The following is a 25395-nucleotide window of genomic DNA, read 5'->3' as shown; positions in this document are numbered from 1 at the left end:
GGCGACATAGGCGGCCAAACGTCGAGACAAAATTTAAACATTTAGCGATTAAGTGAGGATTGGCACCAAATCTTGAGTCGGGTGGCTCCAACATGTTGCCAAATGGCGCAATCTTGTGCAAGAAAGTTAGTCGCGTTTTTAAAGATGAATTTGAAAAAAGCCTGATTTTTTGTGCTGACGGCCATTTACCACGTCTGATCGAAAGTAACGTACATATTGAGGCTAACATATAGGGCACTTTCAATAAATTTGGAAAACAACCACCGAAGACTTTAAAATGACTTTATAACAAAAGCCTAATAAAGTTATTTTTCAAAAATAATAAACTGTCGCATTTGTAAAGGAACAAATACTAACTTCGGTGGTTGTTTTACACACGTATTTATTCCTTTCTTTACAAATACGACAGTTCATTATTTTTGAAAAATAACTTTATTAGGCTTTTGTTTTAAAGTCATTTCATTTTTAAGTCTTCGGTGGTTGTTTTACAAATTTATGGACGGTGCCCTATATGTGAAAGACAACCTGAAAACGCAATGACTTTTATGAAACCCCCTAAATATACATAGGTTGATCATCTTTTCAACAACTTCGTAGTCGACCTGTCCAAAGTGTTGCAATTTGGTTTAAATGATATCGTTTCGGTATTTAAAAGTTGGTGACTTTGTATTAAAATATAAACTCCTAATCTTGGCGTATTTGCATGTAGGTGCATGAAATCCAACAATTTTGTGCAGATAACGACGAATAATCGCAACGCAGTCCTCGGCAAATGCATTTCACTAGCATAAACATAGAAGGCAGCCAACCTGACCTTAAATCCTCTCAAGAGCGTTATTAAACTTTACGTGACGCAACAATTGGCATTACAGTATCACAGAGCGGCGACGCTGGGTCGGTTATGACGTCACAATACAAAAAGGAGACAAGAACACTGTCTCTGTCTGGTTTCAGGTTTGGCTCCAACATTGGATCAATCGACAGTTTAATTTAACACAAGATTGACTTATGTTGTGAATGTGATTGTCTGTGACATTAAATTGGTAGCGTCTGGCACCGCTTGGTTGCAAAAGTTTGAGGGATTTAACAAATGAAAACTGTATATTTTGCGTATTTTTTGTGAGTTTAAATGCTTTTTGGTACACACGTTTTATTCTGCACTGAACACACCGAAAATTGCAAATTCATTTCGCGCAACGCGCACTTAGAGGCACTCAACTTTATCCCATGATTTGCTGCCAACTTAAAAATTTACGACCACTAATTTTTCTCGTCTCTGAAAAGATGAGTTTGGATAAAATGCGATGCTTGTCTTAATGCAGCAAACCTTATCGCAGTTCTGTTCGTAACTTTTTGCTCCCCCCATAGTACCTTCTGTTCCCCATAGTACCTGACGATTTATTGTATTACACAAAAAATGGACAAAATTCACAAAAATCTTTCAGGTGTAGCACTTTTCCGCAAGTCGTATTTTGTTATCGTAGGGCCGCACTCACATTGCTTTTAAACTCACCATAATGCAATATATTTAACATACATTCACAATAGTGTATCCTAACTATTTTAACACTGTTGCGTAAGTGCAATGTGGCCATATCTATTGTAATATTCGTCTGTGTTGATAAAACGGCAGTTTTATTGGGAGGCGGAAATAAATGCAAACAAGCACTCAATTTTATGTCTGAAACAGCAATGCAAGAAGAGTGTTGGTCATAATTTTTTTGGGGTTTGATGTAGCTAACCACCACAATAAAAGCTGGTTTATTAACGTAGGCCTCCATAGTGTTTACAGCGACCAAATATTTTTTGTACTTATTATGAGTTATAAACTTGTTCGAAATTAACAAAACGGCTATATGCACCTATTGCTGATTTACTTACATTGCATATCATTGAACGACCTAACAACAAAAATCGCCACAAATAGTAATACGTGTTCCGGGAAGTGTATGTCGAAATCTGCTTACAAATACGTTCTGTAATCTCGTGCTATGGTTACAGATTCAGTCTTCGAAGATTAAAAGTATTAGCAAATCGGGTAATTTCCAGTAGCGATATCAATTAAAATTTGTTGCCTACGTAAAGAAAATAAACAAGTATGCATGTAAAAGCCCTAATACTTCGTATATAGACTATGTTGCTAAACTTTATAAGTACGAAAGACAAACAATTTAATGTAAACCGTTTTTTTAAATTATAACATAATCAAAAAACATTGTTGCTTTGTCTAAACATTACAAAAAACTCACAGACGTATATAAGAAACAAGAGCAAAGACGAGCCTTTAGTATAGTATGATTGAAAGCAATTAATGGCCTTAACCTGACCGTGGCTATACTATTAATATTATTTTCAGCTTGATGCGCTTTAAAAGTGAATTGAAAATTATTGTAAAGTTTTTCTGAAAAAACATGGATAAAACTTTCATGCATCGTTATAGTAGGCAACCATCATGTTGCATAAACATATGTAACCAACATATTTTTTTGGCAAATACTCCCAAATTCGGCCTGAAGTGTCGATTTGTGACGTCACAGCCGTGAGACGTTGTACTTGTCGAATGAAGGCCGCGACATTAGATGGCAACCGCATCTAACACGAAGATTTAAGTTTTCCACCGACTCGGCACGCGAAGACTAAGGAGTTTTATTTTGGGCCTAATACCCAAGGTGTGACGAAATACCTCCGTGTAAAGATCAGTCTAACACGTTCCTTGTTTGTCTGTCGTTTCGGATTAAAAAAACGGTGATTTACATTTTATAATGACCTCTATTAGGACCTGTTTTGATCACATGTGCTTTTACAAAGAAACGATAATCTTATAAAATGTTATTTAACCACAAAAAGACTGATCATTAAAAATAGACAAATAACAAATAATACAAAAAGTCAAATCAAACAAATTTAAATAAAACAGTAACAAAATGAGGATTTAAGTTGACTTGATGCACGACAATTGATCCCAACATGGGAGTAAAATTTTGCCGAAAAATGCAAATAAGATATAAAATCAGGTTTGCGTAGGCAGACAAGATTATGAAGAGAAACAAAGCCAAAGAACTAGGAACCAAACCGCAAGATAATCACTAGGCATGAGATTGGCGCCTAGCTAACATACTCAGTCGGTTACGCAGTTGACCTGACACGAACTGAAGCAAGGAGAAACAGATTTTAAGTTAACATTGCATCTAAATCATAACAAAAATCCTAGTTTTCGACAACAAATCCGGACACGGCACCAAATGTTTGCTGATAGGTTGGTTTAGAGCTGAACGATTGCAGGTAGAAAGGGAAAGACGCGCGCTGTTGCTTTAAACGTTTTGGTCATGTGCTCACGACACAAAACTGTGGAAACAAGTATATTAACTCAAAACATAAATTACGTTAACTATCTAAGAACCATCGTTTTCCGTTGACAATTATTTCGTTGTTTATTGGCAAAACTATAGTAACAAAAATCTAAAACACCGCCAGGCAGGACTATTAATTGAATTTTACACAGTAAAATACAAAAAATAGACTGACAAATGGTTTCTTTTTTTTCAGGAAACGGTTGAATAATTATTTTTTGCGTATTTTTCAATCCCGTGTATTTTTGGACTATCAGCGTTGCTATGCAACTGACGGAACTTTATTTAAAGACAGGACATGAAAAGAAGGTCTGTCGATTGAAGCCCTCTAAAATAGGACTTTTAGGTTCTCCATCGCCACCAAACGCCAATAAAGTTATGGTTTATAGCCCGATTTGGCACAGACAGCAATTTACACACGAAGCACAACTAGTAAACCAACTGCTGTGCTGTCTATTGTATCAATATTTATGGAAGAAACAAACCTAACAATAGATCAACGTACCTTTCTTTTGTAGGGGTTGTAGGACGTAGGTTCATCATGTCAAGACAATCACATGATAAGCAGCAAAATGTCTGTATTACTGCTCAAGCTTTAAAAAACCTGCGTTTGGCCCAACACGTTCTAAACCAATCTTCGAGAAACAAATGCGCAGGAGCCGAGCCACGAAACATGCCTAGAGCAGGCAGCAGGACACACTTGCTCATAATTTTTCAACGTGTTGATACTGCCCACATTGCAAATAACATTTAAAACGCAAAAACATGAGAGTTACACTAACACTCATTTACAATTTCAATTTGAGAGACATCTTAAATTAAGACTTGGCAAAAGTGACAACAACTTTTTAAACATGTCAGTGAAGTTTTTTTGCTTTCGCTTGACACAAAAAATCCCCTAAAATTCGCGCCAAAACAAATTGGATGACAGAAAGTTATTTTTAATTTTAGTAAATCTATTTCTTAGTTATAACTAAGGACGGAACATTGGAACAGAACGTATGGTGGTTGGGTGTAAATATAACAAGATGTTATAACTAATTGTGACAGCGTCAGAATTGTTACAACGTTTGTAATAAAAAACTGTACAAAAATAACACAAAAACTACACTTTTCTTTAAAATGTTTTATAAATTCCTTAATCATTTTTAATGTGCGATCATTTGGACTCCATGTAGGTGTCGCAGTTATTTTAACGAAACCGAACTTTATGAGTGTATGACAGTAGTTCTGGAACTGTGCGTCGCGACGCCGTGGTGCGTGGTTTCAATTTTCCAAGGGCATCGCAGAATAGTTCCGTTTGGTGGTTTTTTGTTGTTGTATCATTAAACACAACTTTAATAATAAGTTTCCTCATTAACTTTTATTCGCTGGTGCGTCGCAAGTCCACAAAACTTTTCCAGAGGCGTCGCAACAAAAAAGTTTGGGAACCACTGTTGTATGACATTGATGTCCCCAACACCGCCAATTTTAAACATTATAAACTAACTCTTCTACCTTGTAGCCGAATATTCGGTGTCGGCCCGAACCATTTCGGCGAGTTCCGTGCATAAAAACCTCTCTACTACAGCCAAATCCTAAAAATATGTCTATTAACTTAGTTAGTGACCAATGTTATGGAAACTATGTCACCGAATTTTTGACATGGGCCGTTTGAAGATGGCTCATTTGCCTTGCAGTTGTGTTTAGTTATAAAGGCCTAATTTAAGTGTCCCCGATTGCCATGAGTTATCCAATGCCATAAAAACGACTTTTATGCTGCGACGAAAAATGCTTAATTTGTTTAGATTACATGCGCCATCTAGTGTAGAGGCCTAAAGTACTTAAATAAACTCGTTATGGACGAAAGAAAACAAATGATAGAATTAATTTGTATTGGCAAACAAAACAAAAATCAAAAAAGCATTAGCGTGAAGCATATATGGTCGGAAATTGAATTTTAAATAACGCACAAACACTGAGTAGCAATGACAGAACATATAAATGCAGTTTTGCTTCAAAATGATTCGCTAAAAAAACATAGGATACAACAAAGCAATCTGCATTTCAAAAACACTAGGCTTATCACATTAGGATGTTTGTTCTGAATCTGAGGTAATTAAGCCTAAAAATTTCAGACAAAACAGGTACCACAAAACACAGAATGAATTTTTTGTACAGATACTGATGACGAAACAAGTCAATAAAAAGCAGAAAGTTTACAAGCTGACAAAAAATGTCTTTTGGCCATCAAAATTTATAAAAAAACAACGCAATTTACATACAGCCAGGTAAAAAAATTAACAGCATCGTGAATATATGTTTGAACACAAATAGTTTGTGATTTATACTGCAAGTATTCCTACATACAAAATTAAAACTGAAATGAGTAGAGTAAAAACAAAACTAAATAGAAAAGCAGTAATTGTGCTTGACAGGATTTAGGTCCAAATGTGTGTGCTTGACCAGTACAATGTAACAGTGGAGCCATTATGAAATAAAAAACAAAATCAACACAGTTCCATCATAACAATTGAAAATAAATTTGACATGATATGAAAATCGAAGCAAAATACACACTAAGCGAACTCTATTTCATAACAATGAGCTTTCCACATTGCTTCAAATCTGGTGGAAGTTCGATTTTATAAAACTATTAGCTTACACCAGGGGTTCCCAACCTTTTTACGATCCCGTACCACCTGGACGCTCTGCACTGCCACGCGTACCACCATAGAGCACTAATGTGCTCTACACTCTACAGTGCTCTATGGTACCACTTCTTGCAGAACAACTAATTTGTTTGAATCATATTTCATTCAACGCTATCTTAAGCACCAAAACAGTAGATATATCTATCAAGAGCAATCATTTGACATAATTAACGCCCACTGTGCCGCAGCGTTGTTCGGCTTTTCATAGCAAGTAGCAACTATGCTTTTTGTTGAGAATTGACATGACCTGTATTTTGAAGATGGTAATGATACGAAACAACAGGAATAGTTACGTAACAATGACAATAGGCCTGGGGACTGTTTTTTTTGTAAACAAAACCAGACAAACAAAATATAAAGTTGCAAATTGAGGTTTTTGTGAACAAAACAGAAGCTACTCGCGTACCACCTGAAAACCCTTCGCGTACCACTAGTGGTACGCGTACCACCGGTTGGGAACCCCTGGCTTACACACACTGACATTTATAGCAGACTACAATGTGACACAATACTGTTGATAAAAGCAATGTAGGTAGCAAGCAGCGACAATTTTTTTAAAAACAAGCATTTCCATTGGGTTACAGACTTTTAAATGTACATGAGCTTTTCCATCATGTCACCACATATTTTTTCAATAGCTCGAACATCATTAAATGACATTTTGTCCCTCCATTGGTCCACAGTGTGGTGGTGAACTGCTGGTTCATGCCCAAAAGAAAGGTGTCTACTGCGTACAGCTCTGTAAAACCATTTTATGTTAGGGTAACATTTAGATTGCTGCATAAATCTGTTTAAGGTGGGCTTATTGTCAATACTATGTACTACATGGCTAATAAAACATGATTTTTAAATATCAATTTCCGCATTGTTAGGTATATACAAAAATGGTTAATCACACAGTTCATTTAATTGCGTAAGAATTGTAATTGCATCATGTGCTACAAGCTAGGCAAACTGGTTATGCTGCTATTCAGATTTGGCTGCAATAGAAGCTAAAAACTTACCTAGCAAGTTTATTTATTTGAGGCAATGTTATTGTGGTTCCAAGCCTTGCCATAATTTTATTTGCAGCTTGTTCTGGTTGTTGCAACAAATCTTCATACCGAACAATTTGGAATGATCGACCTGTTCTTAACATGGCTGCTACATCTGCCACCCACACTTTAGCCAGTTGCTCCACAGTACTGGCCTGATTGTGCTCGCTGATATCCCTGAACTCCCAGGGCAGCCAAGATGGCCTCAAACACTTGAATGCTTCAGGAGTCAAAATGCGATGAACGGTTTGGTATTGGCTGAAATGAACATAAATAAGACCACAAAGAGAAAAAAAAAGAAAAATGAAAGGTCTTTAATTGCTTTGAATCAGTGCGAAAGGATTTAACAATGCTTTTACAAAATACAAGTTTTGCATGAGTCTACCACAAAAAGTGCAAGTGACCCTGGGGGTCTTGAACCCACTTGTTAAAAATACCTGGTTTAGTATACCCTACAAAAACAACAACACTTAACCATTACGGTGTTTGTGTTTTGCAGCATATGCATACAAAACAGACCAACAACAGCATACAGTACAACTTACAGCAACTGGTTGTCCACATTTAAATCTTCACGTGTGAGTGAATACACCCAATCACGGGGATCTCTTACAACCAATATGAAGCGAGTTTGGTCTGGTGCTTGCTTCAAAATCCATGACAGCTTAAACAGGATAGAAAACATTTTATTCAATTCCTTGGGGATATATATTATGTTTGACAGATTCCTAGGTCTGTTTGTGGTTTAAACAGGGCAACACAACTTTTTTTAATGCAGTAAACCTTGGTTAATCCAGCCCGTTTGCACCAAAAAATCTTTCAGCATTAGGTGAAGATCCACATTAACTGATGTCAGTTAGTTAAAGCTTTACCACATTGCATAAAATTTGTATCTCAAGTTTGATCTGAATTAGGCAAAAATCCGGATTAACCGAATTCAGTTTGTCGTACTAATACAAGTTATAGCATAACTGTAGCAGTTATTATAGCATTGTTCAATTTGTTCAGGTTAGTAAAAAAATATTGAAATATACCTTTGAATTCCAAAAACCACTTAGAAGGCTGATGACAAACTTTGGTAAGTTCAGCTCTGCATAGGATTTTTTTAATGTGTTTAAATATTTCTTGTCTCCTTTCAAATTTTCAAGGAATAACTCTGGTTCTTCTGATATCATTGAAAACCAGGCAGCTGTCCTGGGATGTGCCTAAACATAAATACTTTTACACATAACAATAGTATATATCAGATAGTGGCCACCGCAAAAGTTCACAAACCACCAACCATTGGTATTACTTCACAACAAAAATGAAGCGCTCAATGGGTAACTTTTTACCTCTTGTTTTTGCACTTTGTTTGCTTTTTAGTGACATTTCCAATTCTTACCTCTTTGCCAGTGGTTGGCCAGTAGCAAGGATTGTACTTTGCAACATCATAGTTTACAAGAGGCATTGTGATGTCCCTGCCCCGGATATAAAGGAACTCGCTCGAATTTGCAAATATGTGTTGTAACAGTTCACCACCCGATCCAGGAAGTGAAGCTACAAAAACTGTTGCTGGAACCTCTGGGACAAGAGTTTCACTAGAAACAATAAACATGTCATTAGCACGAAAAGTGATTGACTGCAACGCCCAAAAGGTTCATTTTTGATATAAATTTATAAATGCAATGCACCAGTTATACATGTTTAAAACTAGAAGGGTGGCTTAGCACATATTGCCCTTGCACATACACTATACCCTATTTTAAAAGATTAATATACTTCGTTTACATATTTTACACTGGGTCCCATATCATCCACTGTCTTTTATAACCTTGGTTGTTTCTGCGAGCAAAAACTCATGGGTCCCCACACATCGGAGATAATGCATTTCAATAGATAACAATGAGTAAGTTTGGTATTGTTAAGACAAACACAGTGATTGGTACTGTGCATATTTAAATATGCTATATGGAGTACAAACTATGTAAAATCAAAAACTCATTTTAGGGGGCTAGTAGGATAACTAATCAAGGTTCAACACACACAAACTCAAAAATATGAAACCTCAATGACTCAATCAATAGTACTGCAAAATTTCAGCCCAATCTGCCAATGTTTAAAATTTCGACCACTAGAGGTGTTTTGAGCAACAACCGTTAATGTTTCTTACATCATAAGGCTGTTAACAACCCCCTAACTGCCATGGCGCAAAATCGTCCACCAAGCAACCCACAAAGTCACAAACGAGTAACATACAACTGGTTGCTTTTGTAACATTATTGTGCCACAGAAATCTTTTGTTTGTGGTGCCCAATAACATACAAATACGTTTTACACTTTGCGGGCTTGTGGGGTAAATGTTAGGGCTATGGGGTTGAACAGAACAATCGACACCTATAAATGGCATACAAGCTATCCAAATTTTGGCCAATTCTGACATTGTTTACAAACTCACGCCTTTTAGGGGGGTAGTGGGGTAAATACTAGGGTTATCCGGACAAACAAAGTGGGATGCACATCTACATAACTATATCTACCATCTGTATAAGTTTCAGCCACATCCATCAAACATTTGATGGCAAAACGGGTCAGACAAACTTTGGGGAAAAAATACCCATTATAGGGGGCTAGCGGGGTAAATACTGGGGTTATCAACAAAAACAAAGTGGGATGCACATCTAAATAACTACATCCACCATCTGTGTAAATTTCAGCCAAATCCATCAAACATTTGATGGAAAAACGAGTCGGACAAACTTCGGGAAAAAAACATTTTAGGGGGCTAGCGGGGTAAATACTGGGGTTATCAACAAAAACAAGTGGGATGCACATCTACATAACTACATCTACCTTCTGTGTAAATTTCAGCCAAATCCATCATACATTTGATGGAAAAACGAGTCGGACAAACTTCGGAAAAAAAAACATTTTAGGGGGCTAGCGGGGTAAATACTGGGGTTATCAACAAAAACAAAGTGGAATACACATCTACATAACTACATCTACCATCTGTGCAAATTTCAGCCAAATCCATCAAACATTTGATGGAAAAACGAGTCGGACAAACTTCGGGGAAAAATACCCAGTTTAGGGGCCTAGCGGGGTAAATACTGGGGTTATCAACAAAAACAAAGTGGGATGCACATCTACATAACTAAATCTACCATCTGTGTAAATTTCAGCCAAATCCATCAAACATTTGATGGAAAAACGAGTCGGACAAACTTTGGGGAGAAAAAAAAAGAAAAAACATAACAAACAATTTGAGTAAAATCAATATGTGTCCCCTTCAGGGAAGGGGACCCATAATTGTTCCTGCTGTAGAACAGGCAACAAAACAAAAAACGATTTAAAAAAATTCTTACATGGGGTTTGGAATAGAGCACTGCATGTAACTCCTCTCGCTTTCATTGAATGGACAATTAACACACATTATTTTGTAAAAGTAGATCAAGAAGATAATGCCAAGCACACAACCAACTCGACATAATCGCCTGAAAAAAGTTTACAAACATTGGCATTTAAATTTTTTTTTACAAATCTTGGACAAGTGTAGAAATAAGTGGGTGTCAAATTGACATGCGTTTAATGTTAAGAGTTTAAAACCAATATTTGACATTTGCATCTTCCTGAGTAAAAATTTCATTCGATTTACATTTGACTATCCGATCAAATGTGGTGGACAAGTTAAAGTAAAATAAGACAACACAAATCGTGTAAAGTTATAAAGAGTTTAGACTTAACTAATGACAATAATAATGTGAAACAAAAGTATTCAACACATAAACAGGCGACACCTGCAGGTTGGCTCATAAAACAAGAACAAACAAACCCAAGTAAATATAACACAAAAGTGTTAAAAAAATACGAAAATCTTTTTAACATACCTTGTTCTACTTGACACATATTGCCTTCGTCTGATGAAAAATAGTCCAGCAAAAATTAGCATTGCAAGCATGGCAAACAGAAATGACATTACCAAGTTTCCGAAAAAACTCGAGTCGCTTTGATTGTGCTTAGCCAAAACTAGTGCATTGGTTTCTTGATCATTTGTTGATACCAGTGTTTTTACCAAATTTGTTGACAGACCAGTGACGTCATTGTTGATGACATCACAGCGGTCCCATGTAACCGGTGTGTCATGACTTTGCCCAAACACATAGTTTTTGCTTTCAGTTTTTACAGAAGCAAACGCACCAAAACCAAATGCAACCATGCGCTTCTCAAGGTCCATGGTTAGTGATGCAATAGTGACATCATAGTTCACATTATTAAAACGCAGACCAATGTGTGTGAAGTCATCAACTTGTGACATTACAAATGATGCTTCTTGGACCTTAATCTTGGGCCCAGTGAATAAATATGCAATGTGTGTCACTCCAGAAGGATGCAAATCATAGGTAACATTAACAAAGTGGGTTGTTCGGAATTTTGATTCACAGGCTATTTTTTCCTTCTGTAGTGAACCAGGTGGAGAAAATCCTCCAGGCTGGAACCAGAAAAATGTGTATGGACCTTCTGGAAACACCATTTGAGCTCCTGAAAAAATGTAACTGCATTACTCTAACATATATGTTTTGTTCTTCACACTAAAAAATGTTGTTTCAGAAGTGTATTGTGCAAGCAAACTACCTAACATTACTAAAAAAGCTTTAAAGCAAGTGAAGTAACAAACCATTAAACCCAAGATGGGTGTATTGGTGAAATGAGTTCAGTATATTGTGAAAATATGTAGCTACTCTTGTCATTTTGCTTGTTGGTTGAAGATAAACACTATCAACCAGCAACAAAACCTCAGGATGCATAAGAATCATGTTTCTTTGAACGCTCTTTAAGCCAAGATGTGGACTGCATGAAAACACGATAGTGTGATTTAGTCTATAGCTGTGTAAGGATTCTGATTATTTTTCAATAACTTGTGAAATTGGGGTTCAAAATTTTAGCTTGAAACTCATATTATTCACAAAACATTGATAAAAACAGAAACAAAGCTTTTGACAAAATCAATGTGAGCAACAACAAAATAACACCTGTAAGCATTTGCTGATTCCCCAGCCAAATGGACCATCTCTCCAGATTGTGTTGCTGTCACTATATGCCCTCTTGGAGCTGGAATTGCTTGATAATTTAGCCAACGAGAGCATTCTCCAGCTTGTCCAACCCATGGTGTATTGCATTTTGAAGTTTGGTCCGGCCAAAATGTTAAAACATTATTTAGATAAGTCATTTTAACTGAATACAGTGCTTCAGTGATAAAGAAACGACCATTTGGAGCAAAAACAAATGAATTTTGGTCTGGGTGCTCATGACCAGCATTAAATGTCTTCCACTGCTTCACAAAAGATGACAAAAGGTTGTTTTCAACAATGTGTGATATAGCTTCACCATGGATTGCTCCCGACTTCAGCGATAAGAAGGTATTGCCAGGCGAATGAGCTTGACCGCTTCCATATGTTGCAACACCCCAATCATGAAACACATGAAGCTTTGTTCCACTTGGAAGACGTGGATGAACTGGGGCAATAGTAGAATCATAGAAAATAAATTCAGTATGTACTGTACTCCATTTCTGGGATGGTGCCCGAGCTAATGGTGGATTTTTAGGCTTACTTTGGCGAATTTTGTCAGCTAGCCAATTACCATAGCCATTTCGCATGACAAAAGAATCTAGAAATACCAACTGGCTTTCTGGTCCATAGAACCAATTATAATTGGAGTCGGCAATGCCAACAGTTCGTTGGTAACCAGGAAGGATTGTCGCATAGAAAAACCAAAAGTGTTGTAAAAACCAGGGGTTTTGGCTGTGATCTTTTTGAAAATGTCGTTTCGCTAGAAAAGCATATTGTGTCCATCCTCTTGATGAGTATGACCCATATGCAACACCTTCATCGCTGGATCCATCAGCAACAAATGAAAGGAGGAACAACCCTTTTTCAAAATGATCAACAGCAAGGGCCCTCCATTGACTTGCTGAAATAACAAATAAAAATATCCCACTTCTTGCAAGTGAAAAACTTGGCCTGATCCCATAATGATAACTTTCCACAAATTAAAGCATTTTAGATTGTATTGTAAGTGAGTACTAAAATCAAAGTTATGGCCATGAATAAATATAAATAAAGTGTAAAAATAAAACTTAGCCTAACATTTAAAGATTTTTTGCAAAAGTTTAAACATACAAATAAAAGTACCTGGTCCATTTGGAGCTTCATGTTTCTCAAGAATCATTGCACCAAGCAGCAATGCCAAGTTATTAGTTGGTGCATGATTGTGAATGAGTTGTTTTGCCCATCCAGATCTGACTTTGTAAACTACAGTGTACAATTGTCTGGTGATTTCTCTGATTTTAGTCAGATATTTTTCAATTCTCTTTGGTTCCAACTGGTCATACAGAAAATCAAATGCAGTCGCAAATCCTGCTAAGTGGTGGCCAATCGGAACCTCATCTACCCCCCGACTTGCAGCAACATACCAGTCAGGGTATGACACCATGCGGTCCATAAACACTTTTATCTGTTTTGTTAAAAAAAATCATGGTATTAAAAATCAATGCCAAAAGCATAAGACAGTTTACCATATACAAGCCTTATAAACAGCAACAAATAGTATTTTAAGACTATCGTTTCACAGTAAATAAAGTTATATCGGTTGCCTTCTGATAATAAACATAAATCTGAAAGAAAAACAAACAGATACTTTAAAACAACCCACCAGCTCTAATGCTTTAGTATCCTCCGGGTATAAAACACAGTACATTGCAAAAGCACACAAATTATTTCCATAAATCTCATTCCATGCTGATGCAAATTTTTCTGCTGACTCTGGTGGAAGAACGTGGATGCTGTCCCCAGTTAAAGCCTTTCCAGCATCTTGCAAAATCCTTGCAATTTTTACATGTGTTGTTTTGGCTTTAAGGCGTAATTTTGGCACATCTTCTTTGTTGAAGAAAAGTAGTGGATGACTTATTTGAGTATCCCTATCATTACTTTGCAAAGGTTTTGATGCAGTTGCTGTGCAGATGCACAACAACACAGCAACAACTATCGGCAAGAGTTTGTTGAACCCGACAGTTTTTCGATTGATTTTTGGATGACTATTAAAACCAAATGTGAATGTTGTCATGTTGCTTTGTGTCAAAATGTTCAAAACAAACTGATACTATAAAACAACATGTGGCGTACATACAAACTTCATTGCAACAGTAAGCAAGTTGCAACAAAGATGCCTGAAAAAACTGTTGAAAATGAACAACATTCTTGTCAAGCTGTTGTTGGATCATTATTGAACAAGTTTTAATATCAACATAATATGTATATCTTAACACATGTGATCTAACATTACTATTTTTAACAGAAAAAGACCCATGCAGTTTTTTTTCTTTCACTTAAACACAAAATATCTTTTTCTACGCAATTATCCGCTACCCTCATTACAGGTAGCATAACAGGAGAAGACCAAACAATATAAACTCAAACTGTGGTCCTGTATATTTCAGATACCCCTCCCTTCCTCTGCAGACATAACTAATATAAAACCTACAACTCAATATACATCAAGAATTAGTACGTCAACTATAATTGATAACATCAAAAAAGTATGCTAAAAACTTTCCCAAATCAGTGGCAGCTAAACCAAAATCTTAGTGCCAGGTTGCGAAAATGCGAACATCTTTTTTCGCTCGACTGTTTCGTAAAGTGCGGTAAAAAATTATTTCATGCATCGGTGGACACAGCTGTCCCTTTTTCTTTTTGTACGTCCTCCTTTACATAGATATCATTTTTTCAAAATATGCCATTGCCATCCAACACCACAAAATGTATTTTTGCATCTCATATTAAAGTAGCACGCGGTACGAGGGCCTCGGAGCCGCAGGAAAATAAAAGTTGAGTTTACATAAACTACACAAGTGGGGAAGTTACCAATATTCTAACCTGCTTCTCCTGATCTGACAACCTTAGAATTGTAGATACTGCTGTGCTACCAAGTTTCACCTTCCAAAGTTACCCAAAACTTGTAACATTTGTCAACAGTAAACATAAAATCATTTTGATTTTTTCCTAGATTGTAAGATTTTGCGAACATGTCTTTCAGAAAATGTATTAGGATAACAAAATTTCACACACAAACATAGCAATTTCGTATTTTGTTCCATGTTAGAATTAGGAACTATCAAGTGATAAATACTTCAATTGGGTGAGTTCCTCAGGAAGCCATGGACATTTTGGAACAGGAATTCCACGATTATTGCTGTGAATGGCTTTGTAAAAATGTGACCACGACGATTTATTCTGTTTCTTGACATCCCTTACTAAAAGTTCTTGATTCATGTATTCTGTATATTCATCATTTGGTACCGTTTTTTCGTTTTCTTTTTTTGGTGATGCAAGTACGACAGGATAGTTACAACGGCGGGGGTCTAATTCTACGACATGGTATCCCAATCGGTCAGCTTTTTGTTGATAAGTTTCTTGTTTCAGTATACCTTTCAGGAAGCATTTCATCAAGTTCAGCATTGTAGTCGATCCAAAGGTTTTGACATACATGTCTTTGAACCCTGCAAAACAGTATTTACAACTTTAGATTTCTTAAAAATGAAAATGGAGTTGTTGCTAACAATGCTTTTGATTGTTTGTGCCCTAACTGTGTATTTCAATTTGTTTACACATATATTTTTCGTTTATTGTAAGATGAAACCTACCAATCAACTTGCAAATATCAGTCACAGCTCTATGGCAATGTAAGCCATAACCTTTGGGCTGTTTCCTGATTTGCATCCATGTTCGATGGTGAGCAACAAACATGTCCTCATACACTGTACGATCTTCATACCTAGAAAAACAATATATACACCTATTTTAAACTAAATTTCCAACTGTGGTATAAGTGGTGTACCATGTAGAAAATAATTTCCCTGCTAAATACCAAGAAAAATGTCCACATTTTTAACCCAAAATGTTTGTATGTTTATACTGAAATAGGTAAAATAGAAAAACAACAATTGTACTAAGGCAGACACAAAACAAGTGTTCCATACCTCTCAATGACATGCAATCTTCTAAAAGCCTTGTTTCTTGCCTTTCTGACAGCTGCACTGATGTTGGCTGATGTACTACCTGCAATACCCATTACTCCCTTGCCATTTCCAACAGCCACCATACATCGAAGGCGATAAATCCTTCCAACCGTTTTGTCACGATGTGCCACCCTTGCAGCTTGCAACAGAACACACTGAAAATCTTCAAATGAGTTGTCTTCTGTTGACTCTGGTGCTGGAATCCTTAACCCACCCCACTGGGCACCTGTCCAACCTCGTACTACTGTTTTCTCTCTACGAAAACCCTGTTTAAATTTTTCGCGATCCTCTACATATGCCTGCTGCTCTGTTCTAGTACGTTTGTACAGTTTATTTTCAGTTTTTGCATTAAGCCCAGGCCATTCGATTCCCAATTCATTTTCACCCAATACTTTATGTCGTCCCAGATCAACTTTCTTTCTTGCCTGACCACGTTTTCCACGTCCAGTCCTTTTCTTTGTAGGTGAAACAGAATTCCATAATGCAGTAGCAGTCACTTGGTTTATAAAGTCATGGCGTTGCCTTGTCAACTGAATTGCTGAAGCAAATGCAACTTTAAAAAGGTTGAATTTCTTTGTCACACTTTGCATGATGATTCAATAAATTAAGGATACATTTTATCAAAAGATACCTAAATGCAAAAAGATTTAAGTGGTTAGTTAAGCACACACAAAAAAATTACTTGGATTTATCCTGTCATTTTACATGCAAAGAAAAAAGCTGCAACAAAAAACCAATAATGAAAAGGCACATATCTCATACATCAAGGAAAGGCACATATCTCATACATCAAGGCAGTGTTTATTTTGCTACAAAACTACAAAATACAGATGGATGTACTACTTGAAAAGCAGAATATGAATTTTGAAGTGAAAACAAAATGACCAATTCACAGTAAAACTAACAGCATCTACTAACACTTGAGGATCAAATCTACATGAAGGTGCACATGCAGGAGGGTTCCGAACAAGCTTAATGATATAATCATGGTTGTTTAATAATTTACTATGTTAATTTGGGCTAAATTTTAGTTGAAAAGGCATATTTACTTGTACAAATACCACAACATAATATCTCAGACACAAAGTTTTTGAAGATTTAGGCATTAATGTGTTATTAATCCAAAGCACGAAACAGTCCACAACCAATATTTTCATCACTTGCTGACATAACCAATTTTCTGTCCAGAATCTTGGCCAAATCATCATCAGAAATTGGACGGCAAGACTTTTCACTGTTTGCAGAATCTTTTAACATTGTCAAAATGTTTGTAGATGGTGCCGCTGATGTCAATTGATCAGATTTAATGTCTTCATCGAGTTTTCCTTTGAACTTTGACCGATTCATGATCAACCTTTCCAGCACTCGCTTTGCTTCAGCTCTTTCAACCATATATTGGTCAATTGTGTTGGCTGAAACAAAGCGATAAACAATAACAGGCCTTGTTTGCCCAATGCGGTGGCATCGATCTTGTGCTTGTAGGTCATTTTGTGGGTTCCAATCCGAATCATATATGATTACTGTGTCAGCTGCAGTCAGATTTATTCCCAGTCCACCAGCTCGTGTTGAAAGAAGAAACATAAACACCTCTGGGTCCTTGTTAAATTGGTCAATATATTGTTGTCTGACTTCACATTTGGTTGACCCATCAAGACGCACATGACTGTACTTTCTAAAACGGCAGTAGTCTTCCAACACATCCAATATCTTAGTCATTTGACTAAAAAGTAGGACTTTGTGGCCTCGCTCCTGCAAAACAGGAAGCATGCGATCCAACAACTGGAGCTTTCCACATGATGTTACCAGTTCCTCATCAATTCTGTATATATCTGTGCCCGGAATTAATGGGTATTGAATTAGGTATGGGTGATTGCAACATTTTCGCAACTGCATGACCACATTGTTAAGGGAAATGTTTACTACTGCATCAGGGTCAAATAGGTTTCGTTCATCTTTTTCCTGTTGGATGCGTGATTCCAGAGTCAAACTTCGTGTTTTATGTCCAACTGAATCAGTAAAGTCATCAGAAACTTTGTGTATATTTTCTTTATTTTCGGGACCTTCCTTGTCTTTCAAATACTTTCGGATGGTTCGATTTGTCAAAGCTTGGTAAAACTTGTGCTGGGTGTCAGAAAGAGGAGCAAAAACCAAAACCTCCCTCTTGGGTGGAAGTTCCAAATCTACATCAGCCTTTGTTCTGCGCAAAAGAAAGGGTGCGAGAATCTTATGCAGCATTAGTATCACATTTTTTTCCTTGTCGGAATTAATGGACTGGCTGCCTTTCTGTATCTTGGTCAGGTCAAACCAGGCTTCAAATGTGCTCAAATCATTAAACACTTCAGGAAGCAGGAAGTTTAGCAAAGACCACAATTCAGCTAGACTATTTTGTAGCGGTGTTCCTGTCAAAAGAAGTTTTGCAGATACTTTCAACATCTTTAGTTCCTTGAGCAAGCGGCAGTTCATGTTTTTAATTCGATGCCCTTCATCAATCACCAAATAATCAAAGGAATACTTGGACAATGCAGCACGGTCTCTCATTACAATCTCATATGAAGTAACAACCACAGGACAGCAATTTAGATCAGGGCTTCTCTCATCTATTTTAGATTGAAGAATATGCCTTTCAACTGCACTGCCATGATACAACATTACAGGAATACGAGGTGTAAACCTTTTAAACTCTGATATCCAATTGCATATGGTTGACATTGGTGCACAGACCAAAAATGGTCCAGGTACACCAATTTTGACCAGTCGAGCTATCAGGGCTATGCACTGAATAGTTTTGCCCAATCCCATTTCATCAGCAAGAATTCCATTCACAGCATTTTCAAAGAGAATTTTTAACCACTCATACCCTGCAACTTGATAATCTCGAAGAATTCCACCAGTAAGCAGTATAGGTTGTGAGTCATGAATAGGGGTGTCATTTAGGTATTTAACACCATCTACAATGTTAATAACATTCTGTGATTGAGTACCTGTATGCAACTTTGATTGAAGTAGTGATTCTTGATCAATTTTAGCAATTGCTTTTTCTTGATCAGTTAGACTCCGCTTTGATTTTTTTGGTTCCTGTTCATCATCTTTGGTTATGTCAGTGATAATAACCGATTTATCAACCCATTTGTCTTTGTTTTTCTTCGTTCCTAAATGATGCACCAAATATTTCCATTTTTTATCAACATAACAAGTATCAACAATTTTTGCATTGATAAGGTCTTCCTCATTATCCGCCTTTTGTAGAATTTGAACTTTCTCTCCAACCTCAAAGTCGGCCTTAGGGTGCGATACTCCATCTTGATTTTCTTTTTGTTCCTTTTCTTTGCGCTTTTGTTTTGCAGGAGTTCCCACATTTTCCTCTTGACTCCTTGGTCGTTTTCTTGTCTGTTGTTTTGGAGTTTCAACCTTAGGTTTTTCCTTGTTTTCACTGGCCTTTAAAAGCTTCTGTTTTTTGCGTTTCGCACGTTTTTCCTTTTTTTCTTTGGTCTTCTCGATAATGCCCAAAAGATAATTTGCATAGATACTACTTTTTTCTAACAAGTGATGTAATTGTGTCATGCGCATATCCTCTGAAATTTCTTTCCACTGTTCTAGTGCCTTTTTCTTGATTTGTTCTTCCTCTTTTTTTCCCTCAATAAGCAACGTTTCTTCTTCTTTAATCATAGCAGTTGTAAGTAGCCCTGTTTCATCACTCTTCTCCACATCTTCTGACTTGTTGTTCTCTTCAGAAGCAAACAACTCATCTACTGTCAGTTTGCTTTCTTCATTATCTGCATTAAGATCTTCAGTCTTTGGTGTAACAACCTTGTTGCTATGTGAAGAGGCTTCACTGCAGTTGGAGTTTCCTTCCATAAACTCTGGCACCAAATGATTTGAGTTGGAGTCAACCACGCAAAAAACTTGGCGAGAGTTTGAATCATTGTCAAAGTCACTGCTGACAATACTGTCTGGCTCTGATTTTACCATCATCAATTTGCCACAGTTGGTAAAAATAATCACCTAATTGTCTTCATGTACCTACAATCAAGGTTTAATATCTTAAATAACATGACCATCGGCACATACTATATTAACAAGTATTAAACAGTATTGAAAACTCGTCTTGGTGACTAATCAATTGTCATAAATTCGCACATACACGTTGATTTAATAATGGCCCAAATTGATAACTTGTATAAACTTGTCCATCTCCGTACCATTTAGCACAAAACAAATTCCCAACATGTTCTGCTTTTAAACTGAAAGTCCAAATAGTGTTACTTGAAGTAAAATTTACCAATTGAAACTTATGTAACCGAGATGAATTGGATTAACTAAGGGATCAACTAAGGGTGCATCTAAAATATACAGGATCGCTTGGAGCATTATTAACACAGCTTGGCGCACCTTTATAACACTTGGTGCACCTTTATATGGCTTGGTTTACATTTAATCGCGTGGTGCACCCTTATATTGCTTGGTTCACATTTGTATCACTTGGTGCACAATGCACAGACATTTATATTACTTGGTTCACCCTGATATGCTATATCGCTTGGTGCACCTTTATGCCACTTGCCGTACCTTTATATCGCTAGGTAAATGTGCACGTAGCATTATACAGGTGCATCAAGCAAAACAAAGTTGCACGGAGCGATATAAAGTTGAACCGGCCAAAATACAGGTGCACCAAGCGACAAAAAGGTGCATCAAGCGATATAAAGGTGCATCATGCGATATAAGGGTGAACCAAGCGATATAAATGTGCACCATGCTATATTAAGATGCACCAAGTAATGTCAAGGTCCACAAAAGAATATAAAGGTGCACCAAGTGATAAAAAGGTGCACCAAGCGATCCAAGCGATCCTGTATATTTTAGATGCACCGATCAACTAACACAAATTTAAACATTTCTTTTGCAAAACAATCTCGTTACTGCAATAAAGTGATCGCAACCATTTCCATAATTCCAATAAAAGGAAAACAACAATCAAAAAGCAACTGCTCAGATACTTTGTCCACGTGACGCACAATCGCGCGTTCTCCCGCGAAGCTGCTCATGCGTTGCAGCATAGAGCTCTTAAAAATCTGCACTGAAATTACGTTTTAACTAGTTTGTGAGACTGGTTTTAATTTTGTCTGTTTGTAATATTATCTACATTTCAAAGAATTATTCTTATCTTACACGGGTTACATTTATATATCAAAGTATTTTCTAATCATGAAAGAAAAAACAGTATTCCGTCATGGTTGATTAGTTGGCAGGGTAAACATTCAAAACGTGGAACTGGAATCTCACCAAAGATTGTCTCAAATAATAAAAATACGATGAGCACAGTAACTGCAGATACAACGGAATTGAATCCTGCAAAGTTAACTATGCTGCACAGGTGGAAAGCTGCAAATCTACTGATTGACAAAAGTTCGGAGGCATCTCGAAATATCATGTAAATGTCGTTTTTTGGTTGGAGAAAACTTTTGAGTTTTGACAACATATAGGCTAAAATTGTTTCTAAACTTTCGTGTGTATCAAAACTGTTAAACTGAATTTTTTTTAATGTTTTGAACACAGGTCTCAGTTTGCACAAACAAAAGATTTTCTACATCTCGGTGAGTTGGTATTTCTGGATTTTCGGACAACATTGATTTGACATTATTTTGTTACTCAGACAACACAAAAGCGTCAAAACAATTTTGCCAAAAATGTGGTACCATTTTTACGTCCGGCAATCACACTGTATCATTTGCTTCCAAACCCTCCTACAATGGAAAAGTTAGGAAGAGTTTAAAGAGAACAAAACGAAAACGTGGTGCAGTGAAAGCAGAAGAAAAAAGGAATGTTGACAAATATTATGAATCAAAGTCTCAAATAAAACTGTCATGCAAGATTTGTTTCCATAACAACATATTACCTGGAGCAAGTCGCAATGAGTTGGAAACTGTAGATGTACAAAAAAACAAATCAAATGATTTCAATTTAGGTAATAAGCTGTGTGTTTGTTGTTTGTTTTATTTCAGTCAGGCAATGCCTAAATGCTTAATCTCTAAAATTAGTTTATGTTAAATTGTCTTTTTGCTAGTAAGTTGGTTGGTTCACTTTTAGAGTGTTTGAAGTTGGTGATTTGTATTTGAAAACCCAGTAGATCGGAATATTGCCATTTAAATTTCTTGCTCATGAAGGCAAAAGTACTTGAGGCAGGTTTGGAACCAACAACCTTATAACAATAATCATTAATCAATTGACATGTGTTTGCACAAATGGCCAATGAAAAGTTCCCCCGTGGAACTTGGGCCCAGTTTTTTTATTTTGCTGATATATGAAAACTATTTAACTGTGATATAGATTATTCAACATTAAGTGGATAGATAAAGTTATTAGCAGTTTTTAAAAACATGTTGTTAAGCTAAAACCAAATGTACATGAAGAACTTTACTTCAAGATGTGTTTTAAATATCGGAATATATATGTCTGATTCACCTATTATATTCTAGGTTTTGTGCCAACATCATTTGGAAAACCTAATAAAACTTCTACACCAGTAAGGACAAACACATCCAATACCAGTATTAACAAATCGAGTAAAAGAAAAAGGACTGCCACCTCAAGATTATCAAGTCTATTAAAAAATCAAAGCAGCTCTTCACCTAATGGAAGTCTTCAGGATTTTCTTTCATCTTTATGAGCTGTTTCACATATTTTTCTGGTTCTGATATGAAGTAATAAAATGTTTACATGTCGATTTTGAAGTATTAAATAAACATATTTTGTTTCTCAAGGTTTAGATTGGTAATGCTTTCTTCATCTACAGTTTTACTGTTGTTTTCACCACTAGGCCATGACTTATTCTGTAGGCTCAAGTAAGACAATGTCACAATTCGGCTACCACATGTAAAAAAGTGCAGTTTTATTAACTCTGACAAACATTTGTGCACATTAAAAGCTATAAAATTTTGAAAAGGAAAAAAAACTTACATTTTTAGGTACAGTGCATAAAAATACATTGTTAAAAAAATAAATGTACCGTTTCACAATTATCTGATGAGCAGCAACATATATGAACTCACAAAACAGTTACACAACAGTGATTCTACAATAGATAAAATTTGACACAGTTTCTTGAGGTGTTGACATGACAGTATTTTCCATGACTGGTTAACATCAGTGTCTAGGAAACTGAAAAGAAAGACAACAATTTGTGTTAAGTGCACAATAGATTAATTTGGCTGTATGTGCGTAATAGAGTAATTTTGATAGATTTGATATTTTTTTGAAACAGCGAAACAGATGCTTTGACCGTATGACATACTTTTACAATAAACATTTAGGTATGATTAAGTATACACTGTTCTGACAAATAAAGTACAGATTTTACTGAATGTAATTTTTAAAAAGAATAAAGAGAACAACACACAAACATGCAAAAAAATTTACAAAATCATGCTTTGAAGGAATTTTCCAATCTTGAATCATCAAGCTGCATCGATAACTCTTTTACTTTATCGGACCAATAGGAACTGCTTTGCTGAAGATGCAATGACAGCTAAATGAAAACATGCAGGACATGCAAATTAAAGAACAAATGTGTGCATGCATGTGACAATATAATCTTGACAGTGATTGTATGTTCACAATTAGTGGGAAAACTATATGTCCAGTAAGTGTTGATCAGCAAAATAAACCTGATTTAATCAACTGGCCTTTTGAAAAAACAATCGCATAATTGTGCTTGGCAGAAATTTTATGACTAACTCAACAAATTAAAAAAATGTCAACTTAACATAATGGTAGTAAAAAACAAAAACGTCAGTTAGTAGATTTTCACCTCTCCAACTCTTTGTACCCAGTAGTTTTTATCCAAGCGATCAGGGTTACTAATTCCTGTGCTTCGCGCATCAGCCAATGCAGCCTCAGTCGCCTGGCAAGCAAATTGTTTGTAACCAATAAAACCAAGCACAGTTTGTGTAGTAACTTCAAATAAAGTGACATGTACTAATTAGGCTAAATGACAGAAAAAGTGCATTGGAGGAAAAACCATCCTACAAAATAATAGCAAACACTATAATACACCCTACTTTTTGCATGGAAAATACACTAGCATGCAAAGACAGTCAGTGTAAAACAAATGAATTAAAGTCCAAGCATGCAAAGACAGTCAGTGCAAAACAAATGAATTAAAGTCCTAACCATTGTTCATGCATCACTGTGTTGCTTTACAACAAGCATACTAGTCATTGAATAAGCTACTCACACATGCAGCATATTTTACCTTGTCACGCAAGGACGATTGTCTGTAACTACTATTCATGTGGGGAAATTCCCTGCTTGGTGAAGTGAGAGATCGAGCCTAAATTAGAAATTTTTGTTAATAAAGCACAGGACAGGACACACCAGTAAGTCACGTTCTGGTAACAACCAGTTTGCATGCAACTGAATGCTGTTTTACTCCAGATTTACTTTAAGTTTCTAGGTTGACCATCAAATATGGTACATTTAAATATTACTGTGAACCACCAAAAAGAGCCACAAGATGATAGGTTTCCATGTGCAGAAATAGTTAAGCTAAAAACACTACCTACACTAAAATGTAAACCTAAAACTATTATCAACTCTTGGGACTTTTTATCAAGCCATCTTCAAATGCTCATGATTAAGAACAAGTAAGGATATTATGTTAAAGAAATGCCAGGCAAACATAAAATTAACTTACATCAAGTTGAGCTCGGAGCCCCATCAGTGCTTGTTCTTTAGCCTCAAGTTGTAATTCTAAACTTTTTCTTGTTGCAATTTCCTGTTCAACCAACGATCTTTGGCGGGAGTTTTCTTTGCTAAGGTTGTTTAACTTTACAACAAACAGAAAACGTTGAAAACACAAATACAGTACACTAAAAATGCTAAATGAAAACATAACCAACAGGCTTAAATCACAATCTTTAATGCATCACCATAGTGTAGCAGATGATAATGTCTGGTACGAAACTTCTTCGACACTTATTAATATTACCAGTAGCATATTCACTATGTAACACTTAAAGCCAGAATTTTTTTAATACTGTTGTTACCACATCTCTGCACAAAGTATACTTGATTGAACTGGTAATATTGTAAAAGTTTTTAGCCACCTACATATCTTTAAAATTTAAATTTGAGAATTTCTGCAACCCAAATGTTAACAACTAATTTATCACATCTAAAACAACAACTGTGTTTTAAGTTGGAATTAATTTATTGTTACAGCAAAGATTAAAGCTGCGAGAAGCTAAAAAAGTAAAAACTCCCAT

The 25395-nt window shown here is 36.2% G+C and overlaps 5 protein-coding genes across 9 annotated transcripts in view; 1 reads left to right on the top strand and 4 right to left on the bottom strand.

Moving 5' to 3' along the window:
* Positions 1-5207: 5207 nt before the first annotated feature.
* On the bottom strand, positions 5208-14324 carry LOC145218823 (dermatan-sulfate epimerase-like protein). 2 transcript variants are annotated; one of them, XM_080086233.1, is made up of 11 exons: positions 13771-14323; positions 13251-13572; positions 12090-13029; positions 11735-11907; positions 10947-11598; positions 10425-10553; positions 8462-8657; positions 8112-8282; positions 7623-7741; positions 7048-7335; positions 5208-6782 (listed from the first exon to the last, which is right to left on the bottom strand). In XM_080086233.1, exons 1-11 carry the CDS (start codon positions 14179-14181, stop codon positions 6632-6634), a joined length of 3552 nt encoding a protein of 1183 aa, XP_079942359.1. In that variant the 5' UTR covers positions 14182-14323; the 3' UTR covers positions 5208-6631. The 2 variants fall into 2 exon arrangements, with proteins under 2 accessions (XP_079942359.1, XP_079942366.1); XM_080086240.1 differs by lacking the exon at positions 10425-10553 and having other exon boundaries at positions 13771-14324.
* Positions 14325-15140: 816 nt separating this feature from the next.
* LOC145218851 (small ribosomal subunit protein uS5m-like) lies at positions 15141-16722 on the bottom strand. Its single transcript, XM_080086257.1, has 3 exons — positions 16094-16722; positions 15758-15888; positions 15141-15613 (listed from the first exon to the last, which is right to left on the bottom strand). Exons 1-3 carry the CDS (start codon positions 16720-16722, stop codon positions 15219-15221), a joined length of 1155 nt encoding a protein of 384 aa, XP_079942383.1. The 3' UTR covers positions 15141-15218.
* Positions 16723-16763: 41 nt separating this feature from the next.
* LOC145218840 (lymphocyte-specific helicase-like) lies at positions 16764-20183 on the bottom strand. The gene has a single exon (XM_080086247.1). The coding sequence runs from the start codon at positions 20102-20104 to the stop codon at positions 17249-17251; it is 2856 nt and encodes a 951-aa protein (XP_079942373.1). The 5' UTR covers positions 20105-20183; the 3' UTR covers positions 16764-17248.
* A 1030-nt stretch (positions 20184-21213) lies between these two features.
* Positions 21214-22892, top strand: LOC145217389 (uncharacterized). The gene is made up of 4 exons (XM_080084668.1): positions 21214-21563; positions 21689-21726; positions 21786-22097; positions 22609-22892. The coding sequence occupies exons 1-4, from the start codon at positions 21445-21447 to the stop codon at positions 22797-22799; spliced, it is 660 nt and encodes a 219-aa protein (XP_079940794.1). The 5' UTR covers positions 21214-21444; the 3' UTR covers positions 22800-22892.
* A 112-nt stretch (positions 22893-23004) lies between these two features.
* The window catches only part of LOC145217360 (uncharacterized), a 37107-nt gene continuing 34716 nt past the window's right edge, over positions 23005-25395 (bottom strand). For 2 of the 4 annotated variants that reach the window (XM_080084622.1, XM_080084645.1), the window contains 5 exons: positions 24825-24956; positions 24384-24461; positions 23940-24032; positions 23549-23657; positions 23005-23290 (listed from right to left, as the gene is read on the bottom strand). In XM_080084622.1, coding sequence (XP_079940748.1) covers positions 23553-23657; positions 23940-24032; positions 24384-24461; positions 24825-24956 — 408 coding nt within the window. In that variant the 3' untranslated portion in view covers positions 23005-23290; positions 23549-23552. The remainder of the gene's footprint in view (positions 23291-23548; positions 23658-23939; positions 24033-24383; positions 24462-24824; positions 24957-25395) is intronic. The other 2 variants (XM_080084630.1, XM_080084638.1) reach the window with 2 other exon arrangements.

The sequence above is a fragment of the Phallusia mammillata genome, chromosome 1 (assembly GCF_965637545.1).
Source record: "Phallusia mammillata chromosome 1, kaPhaMamm4.hap1.1, whole genome shotgun sequence".
NCBI classification, from domain to species: domain Eukaryota; kingdom Metazoa; phylum Chordata; class Ascidiacea; order Phlebobranchia; family Ascidiidae; genus Phallusia; species Phallusia mammillata.
Note: the sequence above shows the minus strand (reverse complement) of the source record. Positions and strands in the feature narration are given on the sequence as shown.

Excerpts from the sequence above, each read along its gene's own strand:
- LOC145218823 (XM_080086233.1), bottom strand. The coding sequence starts at position 14,181 with ATGACAACATTCACATTTGGTTTTAATAGTCATCCAAAAATCAATCGA. Across the intron at positions 10,554-10,946 it reads TATGTGTCAAGTAGAACAAG|GCGATTATGTCGAGTTGGTT; the intron begins GTATGTTAAAAA and ends AACTTTTTTCAG. Across the intron at positions 7,742-8,111 it reads GTGGTTTTTGGAATTCAAAG|CTGTCATGGATTTTGAAGCA; the intron begins GTATATTTCAAT and ends ATCCTGTTTAAG.
- LOC145218851 (XM_080086257.1), bottom strand. The coding sequence starts at position 16,722 with ATGCAAAGTGTGACAAAGAAATTCAACCTTTTTAAAGTTGCATTTGCT. Across the intron at positions 15,889-16,093 it reads AGATTGCATGTCATTGAGAG|GTATGAAGATCGTACAGTGT; the intron begins GTATGGAACACT and ends TTGTTTTTCTAG. Across the intron at positions 15,614-15,757 it reads TGATATTTGCAAGTTGATTG|GGTTCAAAGACATGTATGTC; the intron begins GTAGGTTTCATC and ends ACTGTTTTGCAG.
- LOC145218840 (XM_080086247.1), bottom strand. The coding sequence starts at position 20,104 with ATGATGGTAAAATCAGAGCCAGACAGTATTGTCAGCAGTGACTTTGAC.
- LOC145217389 (XM_080084668.1), top strand. The coding sequence starts at position 21,445 with ATGAGCACAGTAACTGCAGATACAACGGAATTGAATCCTGCAAAGTTA. Across the intron at positions 21,564-21,688 it reads GAGGCATCTCGAAATATCAT|GTCTCAGTTTGCACAAACAA; the intron begins GTAAATGTCGTT and ends TTTTGAACACAG. Across the intron at positions 21,727-21,785 it reads AAAAGATTTTCTACATCTCG|ACAACACAAAAGCGTCAAAA; the intron begins GTGAGTTGGTAT and ends TTTGTTACTCAG.